The sequence below is a fragment of the Apostichopus japonicus genome, chromosome 13 (assembly GCF_037975245.1).
Source record: "Apostichopus japonicus isolate 1M-3 chromosome 13, ASM3797524v1, whole genome shotgun sequence".
Taxonomy (NCBI): Eukaryota; Metazoa; Echinodermata; class Holothuroidea; order Aspidochirotida; family Stichopodidae; genus Apostichopus; species Apostichopus japonicus.
Genome location: NC_092573.1, coordinates 15,109,186 through 15,131,326, shown reverse-complemented (window position 1 = coordinate 15,131,326; position 22,141 = coordinate 15,109,186). Strand labels below are relative to the sequence as shown.

At 35.5% G+C, this 22,141-nt stretch overlaps 1 protein-coding gene across 5 annotated transcripts in view; it reads left to right on the top strand.

Annotated features, from left to right (window-relative positions):
- Nucleotides 1-22,141, top strand: part of LOC139978188 (sodium/potassium/calcium exchanger 2-like) — a 129,051-nt gene that overhangs the window by 35,808 nt on the left and 71,102 nt on the right. For all 5 annotated transcript variants that reach the window (XM_071988112.1, XM_071988111.1, XM_071988114.1 and 2 more), the window contains exon 3: nucleotides 21,431-21,536. In XM_071988112.1, the coding sequence (XP_071844213.1) occupies nucleotides 21,431-21,536 (106 nt within the window). The remainder of the gene's footprint in view (nucleotides 1-21,430; nucleotides 21,537-22,141) is intronic.

The following is a 22,141-nucleotide window of genomic DNA, read 5'->3' as shown; positions in this document are numbered from 1 at the left end:
AAAAAAGAGGTCTGATTAATTCAGTAGAAGTGAAAATAAGAATATTCTCATTGAATCTACCTATTACAGTATCATATTTAAATGTAAATGTGATGCATAACTCTCTTTATGATTGGATGCCTGCAGCTATGAAAGAGAATATTAGAATTGATATTAATGTATAAAATTGAAAGTTAGAATTGTGTTCATCGATGCATCAATTGCTAGAATATCAAAAAGACTTAACAACCTAGTTTGATGTTTTATGTTGGTGTGGAGAGGGAACAAAGATAAAACCTGAAGGATGTCAAGTTTATGAAAGCCCCAAGTGGTTTGAGCGATTATATTGTACGTTTTTAGCAACATGCAAATTGATCCATTAACTTTAAAGATCACAAAAATGGGGGAATGGGAGGTGGACAGATTTGATAGGAATTTGTATATGACAAGGAGTGATGTGATAAACCCGAGTGATCTGGTACTAAGTAGGTGCACGGTACTGCTATGGTGTCATATCTTTGTTCCAAGCATTGTCATAGCACTGCTATCATGTTCTGCCTATTCAGTGGTGTTGCCAGTTATTTGGAAGGGGGAACTCCATATTGCCGGTTGTCTAGCCACTGGCACTACCCTAAAGTGTAGGCTAGTTAGTAGAATGATTACTTTGTTTGACAACATAGTAACCTATTCTTTATGCATTGTAATAGTCTCTGCTACTTCATAGGCTGTTAATAACTGTAGTTGTGTATTACATGATCAGAGAAACTGTACATCATCGCTAAAACAGAATTCACGATCCAGCGTGATTCCTACATATTTTTTAAGTCATGATGTAACTTTAACCTATAGCATTAATGTATTTCATAATTTACTTGCTACTGTATGTCACTTTGTCAGCAAGAATTAAAACAATGACTTTTGTTTTTGAGGGTCATAAACAACCAGTAGTAGATTATAAAAACATTCCAATGCCTCAATTGAATTTACACTAATTTTATAACTAGTTTCTAAACTTTCTGTCCATCCCGGCATTTTGGAACCTTATATCTTTTTGACCCTGTCACCATTGCATGCTGCCTAACTTGACTTTCAAGCCTCGAGCCAAACTGGATTCCTACATATATGTTAAAAAGCCTTCCAGATCTGGTCAGTTTGCCTCATTCTGTTGCTTTCTGTATAGTGACTGTGTTTCTTCACCTGATGATGGATGAAAGAGCAATTCCGTGGACACCATTATCATGTCAGGATAAACTCTAAATGTCACTTTGATAGATAACATTCCTACAGATTAGACAAACATCATGAGTAAAGGGTTCAAACGTTCAGAAGTCTCTGCTATACACTCATGTATTCCATTAATACATTTACATTCTCTCAGAGTGTATAAAAGCAAAAGAAGGATCATAGGAAGAAACTAAAGATTCAGGCCTGAGTTTTCATTGGTGGGTGCAGCACATTGCATATTGTCATAAATATGTGATTTGTTGTGCAAATTCAATAATTTAGGGAAAAGATTCCACAGGGTGAAGTTTCTTGCTTAACCAAAATATACTGCATCCTTAGCTAGTCACATTCTGAGAGAAGTTTGTTTGACGTAGATACAAATATTTCAAATTTGTTAATATTTTGTGAATGCATCTGACCCCCAGCAGAGGGAAATGATGTCATCATATCAATTCAGCTGAAACTGTTTATTTGTTTTTCATATACTTATTCAACGTGACATTTCTACAGATGATATTTTGATGAGATTCTAAATTATACAGAGAACATTGAAAGCTACACTAAACATTTCAATGGTTATAGTCATTTTGTGGGTAAACCAACAATATAAAATAAAGCAAAGCTTTGAAATAACACTTGTAGTGATGATATCACAGATCACCTACCTGTGATCAGCTCCCTACAGGAAGAATAAAGGGTTTAGCCAACAAGATTCAATCAACCAGTTATATTGAGTTACGAACAATATTGAGATTGATGATCAAGTTTGTGAAAACTTGTGTTTAATTTTTTTGCCACCAGAATATTCCTTTAAAGAAATATGATAGGAAAATATGATATGACACAAAGTTGCCAAAAATCAATATTTTTGGCTATCGCTGTAAATATGTGATTCAGTTCAAACCCTAAATTCATTTAAAATTTAGAAAACAACAAGATGCCATATTTCACTGTTGGAACGAAATTCCCATTCACTGTCATTATAATGACAGTACTCCACAAATTTCAGTGTAAAGTTTTCATCTATGCCAGTAACACACTTAATCATAGGCAATTAAATAGTCTTACTTGCCCTAGTATTTAAATTTGAATGCGGAGTTCCAATCTCCGGCAATGGAACTAAATTTATGGTTCGGTTGTCACTTCAGTTTACTTTCTTCTTTATATCTTATCAAAAAAAAGGAGAGAAAAAATCAAGAAAAGACGACAATCTGGACGGATTGCCTGTTGCCAATGAAGAAGAGAGATATTGATTTAGGATTCTGGGAAAGTATTCAGTTGAGCATACAAGCCCTGATAATCCGATCACATGATTGATTTACATAATTACGTATGAATGGATTGCCATTGAAAGTAGGCTATGTGGAAAAAATTCCTAAAACAGTTAGTGTGACTGGGGACGAAAATTGCATTATTTGTAATCACTAAATTTTGCTGGTTGTTAGGTACTTTTGTGTGGACATAAGCTTAACTATTAAAAATTCAATTTTAATACAATTGTCTACAAATACTGTCTATAGTTTGTGTGGTATTATAGATCATGCACAAATACATTAGACTATAAGAAACAGGCACCCACACATGCATGTATCACAATTTGAATTCAGCTTTCTGCATCAGACAAGCCATACAGTGTGCATACAATGTTTATTGCTATTTAACTAGCTTACGAATCCTGTAGTGGAAATTGGAATCATACCCACGCAATATATTTGGGTCAGCACAACAGTCTGAATGGAAATTAAAGCAAAACAAGACATTTTGACTAAGTGCATCTGTAGCATCATGCATACATAGTACTTGCTTTTTCCCTTTCCTTCCTCTTTTAGTGTTTATCACAAGTGACTTCAACTAGCTATATCTGATTAATGGGCATATTCGTAGTGAAATTCCACTGATATACCTAAGATTATAGCCTCATTCTGCATCCCATTAAAAAAACCAAACCAGTGGGTATCATGACAGCCTAAATCATAGTATGCAGTTTTGAAAGTTATCATAATAATTTGAATGGAGGGATCCTAGGATATCCCTATAATCAAATTATTATGATAACTTGGTACTTTTTTCCCCACCTGAAGTTTAATGAGTCTGTTTGCAAACAATGGGCAAATTAAAGTTTTGATTATCAACAAAGTCAAGGTTAGACACTCCCCAATCTTATTTACAAACACAGCAGGCTGGTCTTAGATTTTGAATGTATTAATCAAAACAACATGATGTTGTACATATATGCAACAAGCTACTACTACTACTGAATATTCATGTATTAGAAGTGTCTAAGTTAGATACTTTGTCCTTTGAACAATTCCCAGGCCAAGTATTCTCAGGTTGAACTTAAGACCTGCTTTCCAGTAATTCTCCATCACAGAGTTTTAGCAAATCTATTTAACTTTGTTCAGTTTACATACTAATGATATTGATTCAAGTTTAGTGCATTGGTCGAGACATGTACTGTGCAAGCCTCGTATGACCTCAGATACGGTTATGTAAATTTCTGCTTTTCAATCTTCATTTGTTAGAGATATTAACATATACATATAGATTCTCTGTTTGCCATTGACTGAAGCAATAGAATGTATAAAGATGGCTACAGGAGATTGCTGTTCAAGGTATTTGAAAATTTGATAAGAAGATTTGAATGAAAATAAAAATAGCATAAAGTATACCAGCTAAATTCAATGACAAGATTATACGCCCACTACTAAGAACGTCACTTTAACTCACCCTAAATATTCTCAAGTCAAGCTCCAAAGCAATTCACTAGCTAGTCTAGCTCACATCCAATGTAAAATAGAAGAGGAAATGGCAGTCCATGGCTTATACTGTAATGAACTTCAATTAAATTGGAATGTCTGTCCAGGGGATTTAGGGGATAATTAGCATATATATCCAAAGAAATGAATATATCCAAAACAGACAAAATATGTTTTGCCCGAGCTCATCTACATAAATTATGCTAATTACCTAGTAATGAGAACATTGAGTTTCCCATGCATATTTGCATTGAAACGATTCTTTGCGTTATATAATTACTATTTGCTTAATCATACGTACATGTAGGCATTATAACATATATACTTCACAATTTTCTTGAGTGCTACCTATTTCTCAAATTTTGTGGAGAAAATTGCCACTTACCTTTTGTAAACTTTGTATCAATATTTCTAAAAGTTAAACCCTGGAAGTAAGTAAGTGAGATGATAAATAGTTAAACAAATATAACCTTGTGATATTGATCTTAAGTTGGTTTTCATATCATTTTGTATAATTATCTAAATGATGCTACTGTGACATTGACCTGCAAAGATTTCTCCTTGCTAGTAAAACCTGGATAATCTCATTTATCAAAAAGCAAAGAGCTCAGATGCAGGAACATGTGCAATTTGCCAAAGTGCTTGGGTAGTTAAATGTCCTCAAATGTCATTGTGTCCTGGCATTTGACGCTACACATCAAATGTCTGTGAAAGCCTGCTGGTGCTTCTGTACGATCAGTGATTTGTAGATTAATTGTGTGTATAAGTTTGACTAGTGTAGTATATATGGGCCGGGAAGGTGGGTAGGTAGGTGTGTTTATGTGATATCCTTGAATAATGTCTGTAAACACTGAAAGATTCCAAAGAATTTTTGTCTTTTCAGTGATTTTTACGATACTTTCATTGTTAGAACACATTGATACATGTTGTCTTTGAGTTAATGCATACATACCCTGAGATATAGGCATCCATTTAGTTTAATCAAGATGTCGTAGTGAGGCAAAATTAATTAAATGTTATTTGAATGCATCTGGATTGATGGTAAGAATCTTTTTGAGCAGGTTTTTTATTTTTAGTAGAAGAACAGATCATGAAGAGATCTTTTTAATTTGATGTAGTATTGTACAGTTTGGAGGTTTAACATGTAGTATTGTACATAGAGGCTTAAGCTGAGTTGATAAATAATTTGGTGTTAACCTTTGCAATAGGCAGTGCAAATGTTTTCTTGATGGACATCAGGGGGTCTGGAAGTTTGGTTTGGTTGACCAAAATCAGCTTTAGTTTTTCGGACAATTAAATTTGTCATCCGAACCAGAGAAAAAAAATAAAAATTTGCTCTGGTAGGTTTGACAATTTTGAAATTATAAGAAGGAACATTTTTTGTCATAATAATCATCAGTATGTTGTAGGAATATTCAGTATATAAGTAACATTACAGAGCATTTGTTTCAAGTGGAGTAAGAAACTAATGGACCAACTTGTGGTGTTTACAAACAAGTGTGACATGTGTACATGTTGACAACAAAATTTGGCAAATTATGATTATAATGCCTCTATACAGTAATAGAAAAAAAAATTGACCCCAAGTTGAATTTATCTCTTATATTTTCATTTGGTAACCTTTGAAGCTGTTGCTCAACTTAATTACTTGTACCTCACAGGATATAGTGCCAGTTTGGCCCAGATTGCGTTTTCAAAGATGTAAATCTTTCCTTAAATTATAATTTGGAATCTGGTTCTCCAATCTGGTTCTCCAATTAGCCTCCATGGCTTCTTTCGCGAGTTCCTGCTTGCGGGAAGATCACATATACATACATACATACATACATACATACAATATCTTGAAAAAATCTTCAATTTACAGCTCTAAAATCTCAAGACCTTGGTCTCCCTTACGAAGGTAGTCACTTTGTAAAAGTGCACTCATCTGTTGAATGCAAGTTTTGAATATGTCACACTATATAATTAATTAAGCTTTAGTGATTATGTATCATCTTGCATTCATCATCAATCTTCTCTGTCAATTTTTCTGTCATAAAAGGCATTAATTGTTAAATGTTATCTATGGCTTTTCTATTTTGTATGTTCTGTAAAATAATCTGTCAAATGTTATAATTGTTCAGAAATTAACATCACTTAACTAATTGTTTTTGCAAAAAGCTATTCATCGTGAATTCCATTCCTTTCTGAGGGTTGGGGGAGGAGTGAGGGGGGAAGAGATTGGGTGGCATTCTTGAGGACACATGTAAAAGAAAAAAATAATTTTTAAGTTTTGATACCATTTTGTTTTCATATAGTTTATTTATTTTTGGCAAAAATAGAAAAGATTTTACATGTTGGTTAAATTCTTGGAAAGATTTGATCAATAGAGTGCAATCTAAGGTAATTAGGCTTGGCAGGAACTCACATTTTAACATTCCATTTTGGATCATGAATATATTCATCACATTATACGCAAGTGATGGAACACAGTAATAATGCTATGATGAAGGGAGTATTCTGGTTGTCACGGTGCAGTTCTGCAGCTAGGGCTATTTGTGTTTTAGTTTCTGTGGTTTTGAGGGGTTTGAAAGTTTATGGGTAACCTGGTAGACATAGAGAGTACAGACAAGTATTTTGTTATTCTCAAAAATGTTAGATAATAAGTATTTGACTTGATTTTCATAAAGATCTTCAACAAACAGGAGACCTGTCACGTATGGATCATGCATTTATATCTCACGTGGTAGGCATCTGGCCAGTATTAACATATATAGAGCATGTTCCTATCCATTTTGAATAACATTTTACAGACATCGTCAAAGATCAATTAACTAAACAGACTTTTAATTGTCATTCTTTAAAGACTAAACCATATCTGACCAGAGAGACTGCTTCCATTAAGGTGCTTTTCTGCTGCTCATGCATATTCATGACTATCAAGCAGTTTCCTTAAAGATTATTGACTTCATCTCGAAGTTGCGTCGTTGTGTCTAGAGCTCCTCTGTATTAGGCAATGGTTTTCTACGAGATAATTGGTTTTGGTTGGCATGGTAAAATACGTGAGCAACCTTTAAGAAAATTTGATTAGGTATAGATAGATACCAGAAAAAATTCCACGAGAGAAGGCTTAATGGAGCAGAGTCCTTTTTTTTTTAGTCCTTTTTTTTTTCTTCCAAAGTCTCCTTGGTCATCTGACGTTGACTTGTCATGTATGCTCGCCTGAAAATGAGCCATGTCAATAATCAAGTTTGCGTGGCAATCCGGCAGTTTGAATAAGTTGCTGTGATTGCGTTCTCAAGGACTTTCTAGATAGAACGGAAATGATCTGACATTGCAGGTAAATTTAGACGAGGAGCTGTTCTCATCTCTGACGTCACCTGTCTGTGTAACTGTTCGTGTGTTTACAGGTGCGTGTGCCGCAGAGACGAATTTTGAAATGGGTCAAGGGGAAGAAAGGTCCTGCCATGATGATGAAAGTTAATTCTTAGTCATACTTTATTATTATAACAAAAGAGTCTGTAACTAAACCATGATGTACAAGCTATATCTGCATCACCAAGTCAGTTCCACTCAGAGAGCGGAAACAGAAACAGAGAATAACTACATACCAAATAGTGAGCTGCTGGAATTTATCTGTGTAAATATAGGTGTATCGAATGGTTGAAAGTAAGTACATATATATGGTGACATATATTGGTAGCCTGATGAAGGCCATTTAAGGCTTCAAATTGTATAATACCTTTATAGTTTGTTTGGTTGTGATTCTCTATATATTTTTATGATGAAGTTAATTGCATCGATAACTTGTTTTATCTGAGGACTTTGAAGTGAACTGCCATGTTGGGGTATTAACTGGGATTTCCCCGGAAAATATTAAAAAAAAATTGATCTGCAACTGTGCATTCTGAGGCATAGTTAGCCTATGGATTAGGTCTATAACCTTGGGCTTACTGTACATTTAATTGACATTGCGCTAATAACTACTTATAATGTCTAATGGGGTGGTGGGGGAGGCGGGTGCTGTGTACACCACCACCACCCCCTGACCTGCTAGATGCATGTCAGCTTTTGGAATCAAGCTACTTTAAACCACAAAATCCGGCAGTCAAGTTGTGGACATTAGCCTTAAAGTGGCTCATGCAATTCATTTGCAAAGTATGAGGAAAGATGACATTATATCCAATAATTCCTTACTTACTAAGTATTTCAAATATGAGTTAAGAAACTAAATTGGTCCAAATGCTGTTCTAGCCAATATATTCCTTATGCTTTCAAAATTTCCCAGCCAGTCTTCTGTTGGCCTGTTGTTTTGATCAACTTAACGGTATATCTGTAAATTAGCAACAGCTTAGGTTTCCAGGTAGGCCTACCTAATCTTTCCCTTTAATTATATTCTATGTGGAACGAGCAAATTGCGGAAAAGTCAATAAGAAATGCAGATTTAATAAGCGATGGCATCTGCTATCTAGTTATGAATTATGCAACAACATTACCCAATGTACAGTAGCTTACTTAAACTGCTTTTAAAGCAAGAAAATCCAGTCAGCAATAGGTTTCATATTAAGTAGGTCGTCATGACATATCACCTGCCTTCCTGAATATAAACATTTTGTTACCTTGAAATGCATATTTAGCAAATGACTATGATGTACCATATGTTGCATTTAATATTTAAAAGAAATATTTGACTGTCCTATATTAAAACTGGGGGGGGGGTGGGGCGGTATGAGGGTGTATACCTCTTTAACCCCATGCAAATAAAAACTAAACAAGTAGTTGATAGTGAAACCTGCCAGTAGTCCTAATTAAAGAGCTAATTTATAACCTAAATATAGAATAAATATGTATAGAATTTTGTTTTGCTGGCTGGAGGGCCGCCAGGCCACCCTACATGGAAGTAGCCTTTAATAACTTTGAACAGGCATGGACCCAGGTGTGGGAATTGTACATCTGGCCTTCTTTCAAACTCATAGTCATAGACCTCTAATTTGTGGATTAAATATGCCTGCAGAATACACCATTTCAAGTGTAAAATTGGGTGGGAGAAGGGGCCCCCAGACCACCCTACAGTACATGGGAATCACCATGTTAAAGCAAAGCCTTTACAAACAGTTAAAGTTGCAATTATTGCTGGTACACCCTGCTACTAGTACCGTACACTTCCATATCCAATATTAAACATGACAGTATTAAATCAATTTTCTCATTCTTTCTATATACATGTAGACTTAATTAAGGTTTATGCAAACTAGACATCCAACACTGCACATATTTGCAATGATGAGACTTTTAGAGAAATTAATTAAGGCTGCAAGTATTGACAGTTGACCTCATGTTCAATTGTTTAATTAAAATCACAACTGGAGAGTGGAAAACAGGAGAAAAACTTGAGAAAAAAGAAGAAGCAGATAAAGAAGAAAAAGAACTGCTTCTCACATGTTTTATATCAATCTGGGTATGTGGATAACTATTAAAGTATTGGAATTGACATAAGTGTAAAACATTCTGGTTTCTATATTTGAAAATTGATAGTACAATATAACCTGCCTTGAAATTAAAGTTGAATTGATGACCTACAAAATATCAAATTAAATTTGATGACTGACAGTCATCCATGTAAATTATGCAAAAATATTTTGTTTGAGAGTAAATCGACTAATACCATTACAACGCATTTTACTGACAAGTTTGCAATCGTTAAATAATTTACATAGAAAAGATGTTCAGTGACTACATGATCGCTAAAAACGTTGAAAAACTTCCCTGCTTGTTGACACTGTGGTTACGATGCACATACTCATTACAACTTCACCAATTTGCTTAGGGATTTCATTAGATTCTGCTTAATATGAGTGTCTGATCCAGAATTAAGCAATTTTAATAGCCAAATTAAAAGCTCCAAGGTTCGTGCATAGATCTGCTTTCAGTATCCCTGTGTCAAGTTATGATTAATGGAGAAACTTTTAAGGCAGAAACTCGATGAACTCGATGAACTCAATCACAAAACAGGGATATGAGTCCCCTTTTAGGTGAATATAAAGGATCATGTCAAACATTTTCTTAAAAGTTACAGATTATTTAAGCTCATAAACTGCTTTTCCTATTGATGATTCGTCTCTTCCTCTGTAGCTTCCTCAGTTTAAATTATGTACTAAACTTTGTCTACCTTGAGTGACAAGCCTAGATCTGTGGTCTACCTTTAATTGGGTAAGTTTTCAAAAACTAAAAAATGGTACTTTCTTGTATTCCTCCAAACTTCACTTTTAATGGTAGCTGTAACATTTCCAAATATGGAGTTGTCCTTCAAGTTTACAACCCGGGCCATGTACAAGGACAAGTTGAAGAACCCGGGCCAGGTACAAGGACAAGGTTATGACCCTGGGCCAGGTACAAGGACAAGTTTACGATCCTGGGCCAGGTACAAGGACAAATTTATGACCCTGGGCCAGGTACAAGGACAAGTTTATGACCCCGGGCCAGGTACAAGGACAAGTTTAGGATCCCGGGCCAGGTACAAGGACAAATTTATGACCCTGGGCCAGGTACAAGGACAAGTTTAGGATCCCGGGCCAGGTACAAGGACAAGTTTATGACTCCGAACCAGGTACAAGGACAAGTTTACGATCCCGGGCCAGGTACAAGGACAAATTTATGGCCCTGGGCCAAGTACAAGGACCAGTTTAGGATCCCGGGCCAGGTACAAGGACAAGTTTATGACTTCGGGCCAGGTACAAGGACAAGTTTGTGACTCCGGGCCAGGTAAAAGGACAAGTTTACAATCCCGGGCCAGGTACAAGGACAAATTTATGACCCTGGGCCAGGTACAAGGACAAGTTTAGGATCCCGAGCCAGGTACAATGACAAGTTTAGGACTACGGTCCAGGTAAAAAGACAAGTTTACGACACCGGGCCAGGTACAAGGACAAGTTCACGACCCGCGGCCAGGTACAAGGACAAATTTATGACTCCGGGCCAGGTACAAGGACAAGTTTACGATCCCGGGCCAGGTACAAGGATAAATTTATGACCCTGGGCCAGGTACCATGATAGTTACTACAGTCTTTGAGACTTACTCATGTAGTAATTAATGATACTTCATATGATACATATATGTGGGCACCTTGTTAACTGGCATCTCAAATCTGTTTAGGATCAGTTACCATTACATGTTATTACATTGGATAAAGACAATATACCATTCCGACCTCCTTAAGTGCAGGGATTACATGTTAGTGAAAAGAATAGATCGTTCAAAGTAGCTTCCATTTGTAAAGATGCTTAGTTTTATGCCCGCAGACCTAATGCGTTGTTGTGTCGCTCTTAAGACGTCAACAGTAACAATTGTTGTAGACATTGTCCTATCGTGTAGCTAGTTGCCAGGCTCAATATAAGGTATCAGAATATAGGAAATACATAACCAGTACATAACCAGTCTTTTCATTAGTTAAATCTAAGAAATTAATTGTTTTCAATGTCAGGTGATGGTTTTAAATTATGTTTCGGACATACTTTCCTCCTTCACCACCTTCCCCCCCCCCCCACTCTTGTTTTTCTTTAAAGAAACAAACCCTATGATCTGTATGTACACCAGTAGTGAAGACATTGTCCCTTACCATGTGCGAAAAGATTGAAATCAAAATATTCAGGTGTAGGTTAAAGATAGACTGTATAAATTCATTACTTAATTATATATGGTCACCAACATCATTAAATATTTATGATACCATTGTTTCATCACACAAAGTGTTTATAATGATAAGCATACATCATTGAAAGCATGAGCTTTAAGCCGATACATTTGTCTTAATTCTGAAGTACAAGTATATACACAACTTCATGACTTGACAACAAGTTGTTTATCCGCAAGGTTAACACAAACTTTTGCAGCTAACTTATCTTAGTTTATATATCCAGGATATAGATTCCCTTTATAGTACTGCATAGAGGGGTTCTGTTTATTTCGAAAACAGAAAATATATGAATAATAACTTCATGGTTTATGCCAACTTTCTGGCATTTTGGGTTAGAATTTGTGTAGTAAATGTAGAGAGAAGAGAAGTCTCTTCGCTGAAGAGAAGAAGAATGTAGGTCGTGAAAAAGATGATAAACATGTGAGTCAATGATCTCTCATTTCCCCAGGAGCTTGGACTATGTCCAAAGGGTTTATGTCCTGAAGCCAAATTTAGAGATTGACATCTTGATTAACTGTCACTTTCTAACAAATGTAAAGTGACTTAACGTGGATACATTGTCTATGATATTCATTCCAGCTGGGTTAAAACTGCAACTAATTCGGACAAAGATTGGAACGGCAGGTCGGGAAATTTACCTTTTGGCTCCACTGCAAAATGAGAGGAGCACTATTTCAACTTGCTAATAAGTTATTAGACAAAAGAAATGGTGGCATTGCTAGTATGTTTATGATATAGACAGTAAATACTTTTGTCATCTCTGTATTATAGACACGCCTATTGCATCTTCCTCGTATGACAAAACTTCACCTAGAAGCGTGGGCACTGCAGTAAACGAAGGTTACCTCCTGAAGGGGGGGGAGGGGGGCCCTTAGGTTTCAACATTTACTCCCAGAGAATGAGCTTTCTTTTCCGGCGACGACGACAACGTCTGTCATGTGTCAAAAAGCTGACATGGAACAGCTTTTTAGCTTATAAGGAAAACCTGTGAGGTAGCCAAAACATTCTCTATCTTTGTGCTAGAGTCACCGTTGCAGCTGATTCACTGTGCAATGTAGATGAGTGTTGGACAGTGATTTATTTGGACAACAGACTGCGTGTGAAGACGTGAGTGAGATATGTTTCCCAGTGCGTTACTTCCAGGCGAAAGCTTTCAAACCTTTTATTGACTGTTACAGGAAAAAAGCTAAGTTACTATCAGGTTATTATTAGCTAGGTAGACTCTAGAGGTAGAATACATAGAATGCAGCATAGGGTTTATCTGCATCAGTATATATATAGTTTAGTAATTGGCTATAAAAGTAGATACACAAGTTTCATTCTTATTTCTTATAATACTCTGATCACCCAAATTTTTTATTTTTTTTTCCAAAGAAGAATATGGAAGCAAGATATGTACGGCTGACTCTAAGTTCTGATACTAGTATAAAAATGTTGTTACGATTAAGTTAATGCAGGGTTGTCCAACCTTTTGCAGAGGAGGGCCACATGAAATGATTATGATGAAGGAGGGGGCCGCATGAACTCTACGCTCGATTTTTCAATTTTTTGCCCGAAGCCCAAGGCAACAAAATATGAGCATTGAGCGCATAGCGCACTGATTTATTTTCCTTCCTGATAAAACAGATGAATAAAGTCTAGCCCCCCCCTCCCGTCCGCTGAGAGTGTCACACAAACTGACCTGTATTTTTTTTACCCAGAAGGTTTGATTGATTGCTGATATAGCTTCAAATTGTTATCAATAAATCTGGACACCAGAATTTCGCACCGTAGAGCATCTCTGGTGGGCCGGACGCAACCCTGCGGCGGGCCGGACTGTGGCCCGCGGGCCGTAGGTTGGACAAACCTGAGTTAATGCATATAGTGTCATGGAATACTTCTCTCCACTTTGTTCTTTTGTGGAAAAACAAATAAATAAATAAAATATAATAAATAAAGTCAAATATCATCTTTTGTATGCTTATAAGTTTGTTGTAGCTGTATCCCTGTTGAACTGGATGTTGACCATCATTCAACGAAATCTGAATGGAGAATAAGAAGCAGCTGCCTTCAACAAAACGTGGGGGATTTTCCCCATCGAAAGTCCCAAGGACATACTTTAGGCATACATAGGCCTAAATTTAACAGTCATTTCAGTGTGTGCTTGATTAACTTTTTTAGTATATATACACTTTATCTGATTTCAAGAATGATTTGGCTAGTGTTTTGAGTAAATATTGTCATTGCAGAACTTCAAAAGTAATGAAAACTTGTAATTTCACAGATGGATACCTGTTGCTTTAAATCCCTGTATTAGGAATTTATTCACATATTTTTACAGTTATTGTTTCAAGCATATCTGGTTTCCAGCATATCTGGTTTCAAGCAAATGCACATGCATGTTTCACGTTAAAATTTGTTGATAACACCATAAGACAGACATTTCTTGGTTTAAGTGTATGTTGAGTACATTATTTTTTATTTTTTTATTTATTATTATTATTTGATGCAGTAAATTAGATCCAATAAGTACTACAGAAGTCTATTTTATAGTCCAGCACTGAGAACTAGGATATTAACTAATTCCCTTACCTGTCTCCTCATAACCTTAACACTCTCTAACCCCCCCCCCACCCCAACTGTGACATGAGTAAACTCTGTTAACAGCCTCAGCAGTCATATAATCATAATCATAATCAGCAGTTAGTTTTACGACCCTTAAGCGACCACAAATGTGGGAGAAACCCGCAAGGGCTTATGGATTACAACTTACACGTCGGGTGGCTTCCAATTCAACATTTTAACTCAAATTTGGAATCTTTTCAATTTAGAAAGTCATTTCAGATGGGAAAACCGTAGATTGCTCTTGGATGAAAAACCCACCTTACTATGACCCGGCCGGGAATCGAACCCCGAACCGATTGCTAAGCCTCATTGCTTCAAATGCCACCGCCTTTATCCACTCGGCCACAAAACCGAATGCCTTCATGTGATCAAAATTCAGGTTCTCACTTCAACCTCTGACTTTTTGTAGATAGACCCACTATATTGCTGTAACTTTACCTGAAGTCTGTTTAAGCTCACCAAACAGATATTATTAATTGGGACTATTTTAAGATATTTAAATTGAAAGTAAATGTCTTCAGCTATATAGCCATAAGTCATTTTACACTTCAACCTCTGACGGTAATAGGCATTCAAGAAATCAGTTTGATATGTTATAGACCTCATATCGGAAAAATTAGCATCGCCCCTTTTGTAAACTTGAATGGTCACGTTTTATTGCGCGTGCTTAGTTATCTAATGGTGTTTTCTGTCACAGCAACGTGCCCTGGTTAATGACGTACCCAGTTTATACCTTTTGTGCAGTCTCTCATTTGTTAGAGATAAAGACGAAAAAATTGCCTCGAGTTCAAAGTTATCATTCCAATTGTTAACAAAAATAGTCATGTTGGACTGGCTGCTATAAAGTATGGCTTATTATGAACTAACTCCTAAATGATGATGCATGTGTTCTCTCATTTACTAAATGTCTTACAGAGGGAAGATCCCCCTTAATTCACCCACCGGAAACTTGATGTTTGACAGGTTTTTCTATACACTAACAGGCCAAAAAAAATCACTTTGCAGATCACGAACGAGCAGGTGACGAATAGCAGACCTTCAGTAGCATGCCTGCTCCTGCTAATGTTGCTGCTGGAACCTAGGTAAATCAGAAGGGAAATCTCAGTTTGAAATTTAATACACAAATCGTGGAAAGAAATTCAATTCCGTTTGTTCAAGTATTACACGACAATCGGGTGAGAAAATGCTCATGCAGTCCCAGTGTGTATATAATGTTGGATTTCATCCATTTAACTGTCTAGTTCTGTGTCAACATGATTGTTTATAACTTAGCAACTACATATTTGCTGAGAGATTGTTCTTGTGGAGGAGACATCATTATGTAAGTGCATCAGTCTACAGTAGGCTATGTATGACTGTGAGGCAGTTATAGTGTTTCAGTATCCTTCATTTGTCTTTATAGTATATACTATTAGATATTAAAAATTCATATCAATGGAGATCATTAATTTGTTGATTCCAATTAATCATTTCAAAATGATAAAATAGTCCCAAATTTGCTAATACACTAGTTCATTTATTTTACTCTCTATTTAAACATCATTTGATGCAAAAAAAAATGTATATATTTTTAGTTACAATTTGAGTCAATTGCAATTTGAAAGTTTGATTAATACTAAAATAGGAGCAAGTTAAATGGAAACACAGCTATGAGCATCCATGGGCAAAGACACTTTTTGTGTAGGTTATAATAAAAGGATGACTGGAGGCACAAAACTAATTTTGATATGTTGTAGACCAGTAGAAACCACTTCATATGGATTCCTTGCGGAACTCGGCACAAAACACCTCTTTAAGCAGCAAATATTGCTACAAAATAAGCACATTTCGCTCTAACTCTTTTCATAACTTTCTAAGTATAGCACTCAGAAAACTCTTTCTTATGTCATTTTGAAGAATATTGTCTCCTCTTTACAATAATGTGTTATTATTTATGATCATGCGTGTGAACTAAACCACATACTTTTAATCTGAAGAAGTAAAAACCACTTCGGAAAGCAGTAAACGTCTTCAAAATGCCCCTATCTCTCAACGCTTACATTGTGCTTGCTGGGAGTGTCATTACGTAACTAATTTTTTTCCTATGCCAAAGAAAAGTTTGTTAACTCCTCTCTCTAGTGATATAAAATTCGACTTGATTGGTCAATATTAAGGCTTGTACTCTTCACCAGCAAATCAAAAGCATCGTAAGAAATTTGTGAAGTCCTCCTTTACGAGGCTAATCTGAACACACCACAGTGTGCAGTGCTCTCACAGCAATTTCGGAGTGTGAAACCGCAAACTTCCTGTGCGTATACAACAGCATTTAATTCTCCGACAACAGGCCATTTATAGAGCAACAGTTTCCATATATGCTACATCACTCCAAGTTGTAATTCTACAACACTTTTAATTTTTGAGAAACTACCCTTTAAACAGCTGAGGCACATCATCAGTTAAAGTGATTGAACTATTTAGTCTAATACACAATTCATCAAGTCAGTTCCTCAAATTTACATCAACACAAAGTTCAGAGAGGGGAAACAAGGCTTTTATGGCTTAAAATGATGCGTTTGTAATATGTTACAAATATATGTCAAGGATAAATGGTGTGGAGTATCATCCAAGGATATATGCTGTGTTGTTTATATGAAGTTAAAAGAACATTTGTCATTGAGCTATTAAAATTTATGAAACAACGGATTAAAGTTTTGTCCTACACTGAAGAACCGGCCTCAATGGCATATATGGGCCTTAAAGGAGTATTCCTGCGATTTATCATGTTTGAAAGGATGAATATCTTGAGAACGTGAATAGCTGTCCAGAAACATTGCTTGCACTCAAATGTTCATTTTTTTCCCTTGAACAATAACATATCTAGATTACAATTCTGACTATTATAAGTCATCCTGTAGAAAGTATTTATTTCTTGATCCACTGTAATGTTTCTATATATGTGTAATCGTATAACTGCGCTACTGAGTATAGACGTGATCACTGTGACGGTGGGAATCCCTTCAATCTCATTTCCCTAAAAGTTCACCACGTTAGTTTGCTAAGAAAAAACACAATGACACAATGAGCTGGAGGAGAGAAAATAGAATTACAAAATTAGCTTAGACATTTTTTTCTAATATTTTCTGACATTTTTGTTGTCCTGGTGATGAACTTTAGCTGCTCTTGTTTGCATGTTTGTTTCCTGTATTTTTATCTATGATCTCTGTCAGTAAAATATTTTCTTTGGTGCCATATTTATTTCATAACTTGTTAATAGTCAGGATGGGCATTTTGTAAGAAATAAATGAAATATGTATGCATGCTCTTTATCCTCTAAATCCATACTTATGCTGTCTAGTGTACTTGATAACTTCAATTTCCTAACGGTAAACAAGTATTTTTAAAAAAAGTTAACTATTGAACTCTATGATTGCTAAATATTGTAGTTTCTATTACAATCAAAGCTGTGAATGTGGCTAGCCTTTAAGCAGCTTGTGTAATATATTTCACTGGTGAAACATAATTTAGTACATTGTAGGGCATTTCAGGAGTATTCCTAACTGCACAGCTGTGATATATACACTGATATGAATTACATTTACTTCTAATGTCCTCCATAATGTATACGTCCTCCATAATGTATACACGTATGTACTTAGCGTGCATCAGTGGTGTATGCAAGTGGGGGGCAGGGGGCAATGTCCCCCCTGATACTGTCAGATCGGAGAAAAATGTCAGGGGATTTCGGTGAAATATAACCTCACACAAAAAATTAAGAGTATCTATTAGTACAACCTTGTGTTTAGAGCTAACCTACTATTTATATTCTACATATGCGCCATATGATATGAAGATTTATAATGTCTGGTGGGGGGGGGGGGGAAGAGGAAAGGGCCCACATATACCCCCTGCATGGGAATTGCCTTCAAGAACTCGATGGTCATCTATCTTCTTCTCTATGAAGTATTGTGATGCATCTCTGATAGATCAATTATAGTTCAATCCCTACATAAATTGGCCGCCGAGACTCGAAATCCAACTTTTAAATCCTCTGCACACCGATGGGATGCATATATATCCAGATCCGTTTGATATTCTGGCTTTTACAAAATGATCCTTCTCTGTAACCTGCTTACAATTTTCAGGTATAATTTGGACCAGGGAGTTGTTAATCCATAATAACTCCCTGGTTGGACATTTGTGATGGAATGTGAATTAATTGCTAAAATGCACAAGTTTGGCCTGCAGTCTGTCATCGGTAAAAATTGAATTCAAATATTTAAGTCAAACAAACCTGTCAATTAAATGTTTTGTCTACCGACTTTTTATCATTATCTTAAATGGATATTTTTTTCTTCTGGAAGTCAATTTTCCTGTCACTTCAACCAATTGCTGGTGACTATTAATCACTTTGGTGTATTTATATTGCCAGCAATCAGTGCTGTTTGGAGATAATAAGTGTACTGTTTTAATATTCACACTCAGTGCAGGCTTATAATACAGATCAGATAAATCCAGTGGATCTACTTAAATTCACTCCTCTCTTATCTCAGAATATTGTCATGACCAAAGAATAGATTTTATATATTACATTGGTTATTCCTTTGATAACAAGGTGTAACTTTGCAGGTTGTGGATCATATGATATAAGGCTTCTTTGGTTTTCAATTGGTTTTATATTGGTGATTGTCCAACAAGAGAGCCCTATAAGTACTAATAGACCAATATAATAACTGTGATGAATACCATGTTGTTGTATATAGTACAGAAACTGGTCGTTTCTCAGTCAATTGCTTTGCTTAAATATCCTGTTTTAAAGGTATGCCAGGATTTTAATAAAGAGGGTTGTGGACCTGGGATCATTTCAGGATATTCCTATGTAGGGGGTCTGTGGGCCTTAACCCAGAAAGAAAAATTCAGTGATATAATGCAATAGTGCATTCCTGAGGCACATTTAGTCTAAATTTCAATTAGGTCTATAATTGTATGAATCTGAAAAAGAGGGGCTGGATGTACACCCCTTACACCCGGGGGTGCCAGGGTCCATGCCTGTTACCTCTTTCAGGTACAGTATGGTCAGTCAACCACTAAATTTCAGCCTTAGCTGTTTAATTGTTGTGTTAATTATGTTTGTGTGCTATTGAGCCAGCCATATGTCATTATCCATGATTCACTGTATCCTCATTCTCTTCCCTCAAATAATTATTCCTTTTTACGAGCAGTAGTGGCTGTTCATTTGCAGACAACTTTTTGAAAAATCTGTACTATTTTTTACATCATGGGAAAAAATATTTTGTGTCAAAATTATTGAAAAATGAACTTAACAATGTACTGTACCACACACGATATCAAGTTGTGCGTCTGCAAAGTTGAATTATCGAACAGCTAGTCCTTGCAGTGTGGGATTATTATTAAATAAAGAAAATTCATATCGACGTGCACGAAACATGTACAGTCAAGGTAAGACAACAAGAAAATTAAATTTAGAAATTGTTCCTTTTTTTATATTATTATTAATTAACAGTGCTGTGCAGCGTTCTTCTTGATTAAAATGTTTTTGTACGAATCATCAATTAAGGCTTAGTTTATAAAATAGAACTTATAGTTTGAGGTATTTTAAATGGCATTAGCCTTGCCCAAAACAACTCCATGATTGGTGTATTAGGTATATTTTGATCTGTAACATTTGATGAAATAACCAAAATACTTGACAATTAACATTTGAAGTGCATTATTAATTCATATTAAATGAATGTTCGAACCGTATGAACATGTTTCTAAATTTGAACTCAAACATTAACTCTCAACTGGCGTAGACCATCATCAGTTTCATAGCGATTTGTATCTTAAAGATCTCTAGCCTTCTTTGCACATAATAATCTGGGCAGAATTTCATTCTCAGTAAACACTAACACTTACTTATCCGCTGTTATTTTTGTTTGATGAGGAATAATGCATTTTGCATCTGTTGAAAACAAAAGTTTGATAATTATATTGTTAATGCAAATTTACTGTGGATTGACACATTAATGTGTGATTATTTATAAGAAATAATACCACTTCCTGTAACTTTAATTGTTGGGCTTATATTTTAGTGTTTAGAATGAAAAATACTCAAAAATGGCAAGAAAGAGCTGCACATTGGATTCAATCCAAATCATGATCTTGTAAATTATTGCTGTAAATCTATTGGGAAATAGCAAACTCAGATGTCATGTTTTTATATGGCATTGCAACCATTCAATATTTTGTTTGAAGTAAGTTGCAGCTCTTATATCTTCACTTTTGTTTATATTTAGAATAATTGACAGTTATTCCTCAAACTCTTAAATTAAGCCATCTTCAAATTTAGATTTCACCCAAACGGTAATTAACTGAATGACAAATTACTGAATGGATAATTTGCTTTCAGCAAGGTTGCCAATAATAAAGTAGGCTATAAATAAAGACAAAGTATTTCAAGGAAGGAGAAATCCCATTCCATTTCTTGGAATTATATTTGTGTTTTTCTGATTTCATGATTCCATTTCATGTATATATTAAAATGTTGGAGCATTTGTCTTAATCATGAAGTTGGTGGTTCAAGCTGAAAGTAGCAATTTCACTTTTGTCAATGAGATTTTGCTGTCAGTTGTAGCTATTTAATTATCATTTTTTTTTTTTTAAGTTCATTTTGATGAACTTTTTGATACTTATTGGGGTTGAGATCATGTAATGATGTATGTCATGAGTTTTACTAGTACAAGTAAACTTTCATATCAAATTATTTTATCTAAACATTTGTTCTGTTAACATGTACCCTTAAATGGGACACAGACCCAACCGTCAGTATCAAACTTTAGCCATTTGCAACGTAGACTGGGACAGTTGGAAATACATGAGTGGTTTAGGTTGTAGGCTTAATCAGTCATGCATGAGTGTACTTAACAATACTTACTACATATAAATTCTAGTTGTGGACAAGTATTAAATTTTCATCAGCAGTTTCAGTATAGTCCCCATGATGTATGTATGTATGTATTTTAGATCCTCCTGCAAGCAGGAACTCGCGAAGAAGCCATCATTGGCTTATCAAAGCCGCAAGCTTACCAAATTCAGTCTCTTAGATTCATATTTTAACGTCCATGATTATGAATTGTCAATTGTCAACAGCTCTGTGAACTGGACGACATACATTAATCTTGGAGTGACTGTTAACTGTTTTTGTCTCTACCACAGACAACCAGGCAAAGACGAGTCAGTGTCTCCCATTTTAGAAACACCTCCATGTACAGACAGGGAGCCTTGCAGCTGCTACTACATACCCTGGATCCACTCAGAGAAAGTAAGTAGACATATATGATTATAAGTGTAACTTACTTGGACAGTACAGCAGCTTTTCTCTGCTTAATATGTAGTTTATAGATGGAGAGAGAGAGATTATAGATATGTTAATGTGTTTTGCCCAAGGGAACGGGCAGGCAACACTGATCTATCATTTCACAATGAAGACTTTGTTTTGTCATTTTGCAAATATTGGTTTGCAAGTTGAATGATGAAAAGTGATATCAAACCATTTTTTTTTTTTTTCGTGAAAAATTTCCATTGGATAGACATTGGATGAGACCACGTCAGTGAAGAAACCAATATTTTTGAGAGCCGGGGAATAAGGGAATTTCAATCTTTAGTAGACAAACAATGCCTCTCAAAAGTCAGCAAAGTTTATCAATTCTCTTTTAAATCAGTTCACATGCAGTCTATTCAGCTATCGATAAAATGGATTAAATTAAAATAATTTGGTGGACAGTAAACTCTCAGGTGATGAAAGGGTTTTGCGATTGAAGGGGTATTACAGTGGACTCGGAAGACACATCAACACTTTATGATAAAGAACACAAAAAAATATCCATAATGTTAGATAAAACCCCTGCCTCAATATCTCCTCCCATC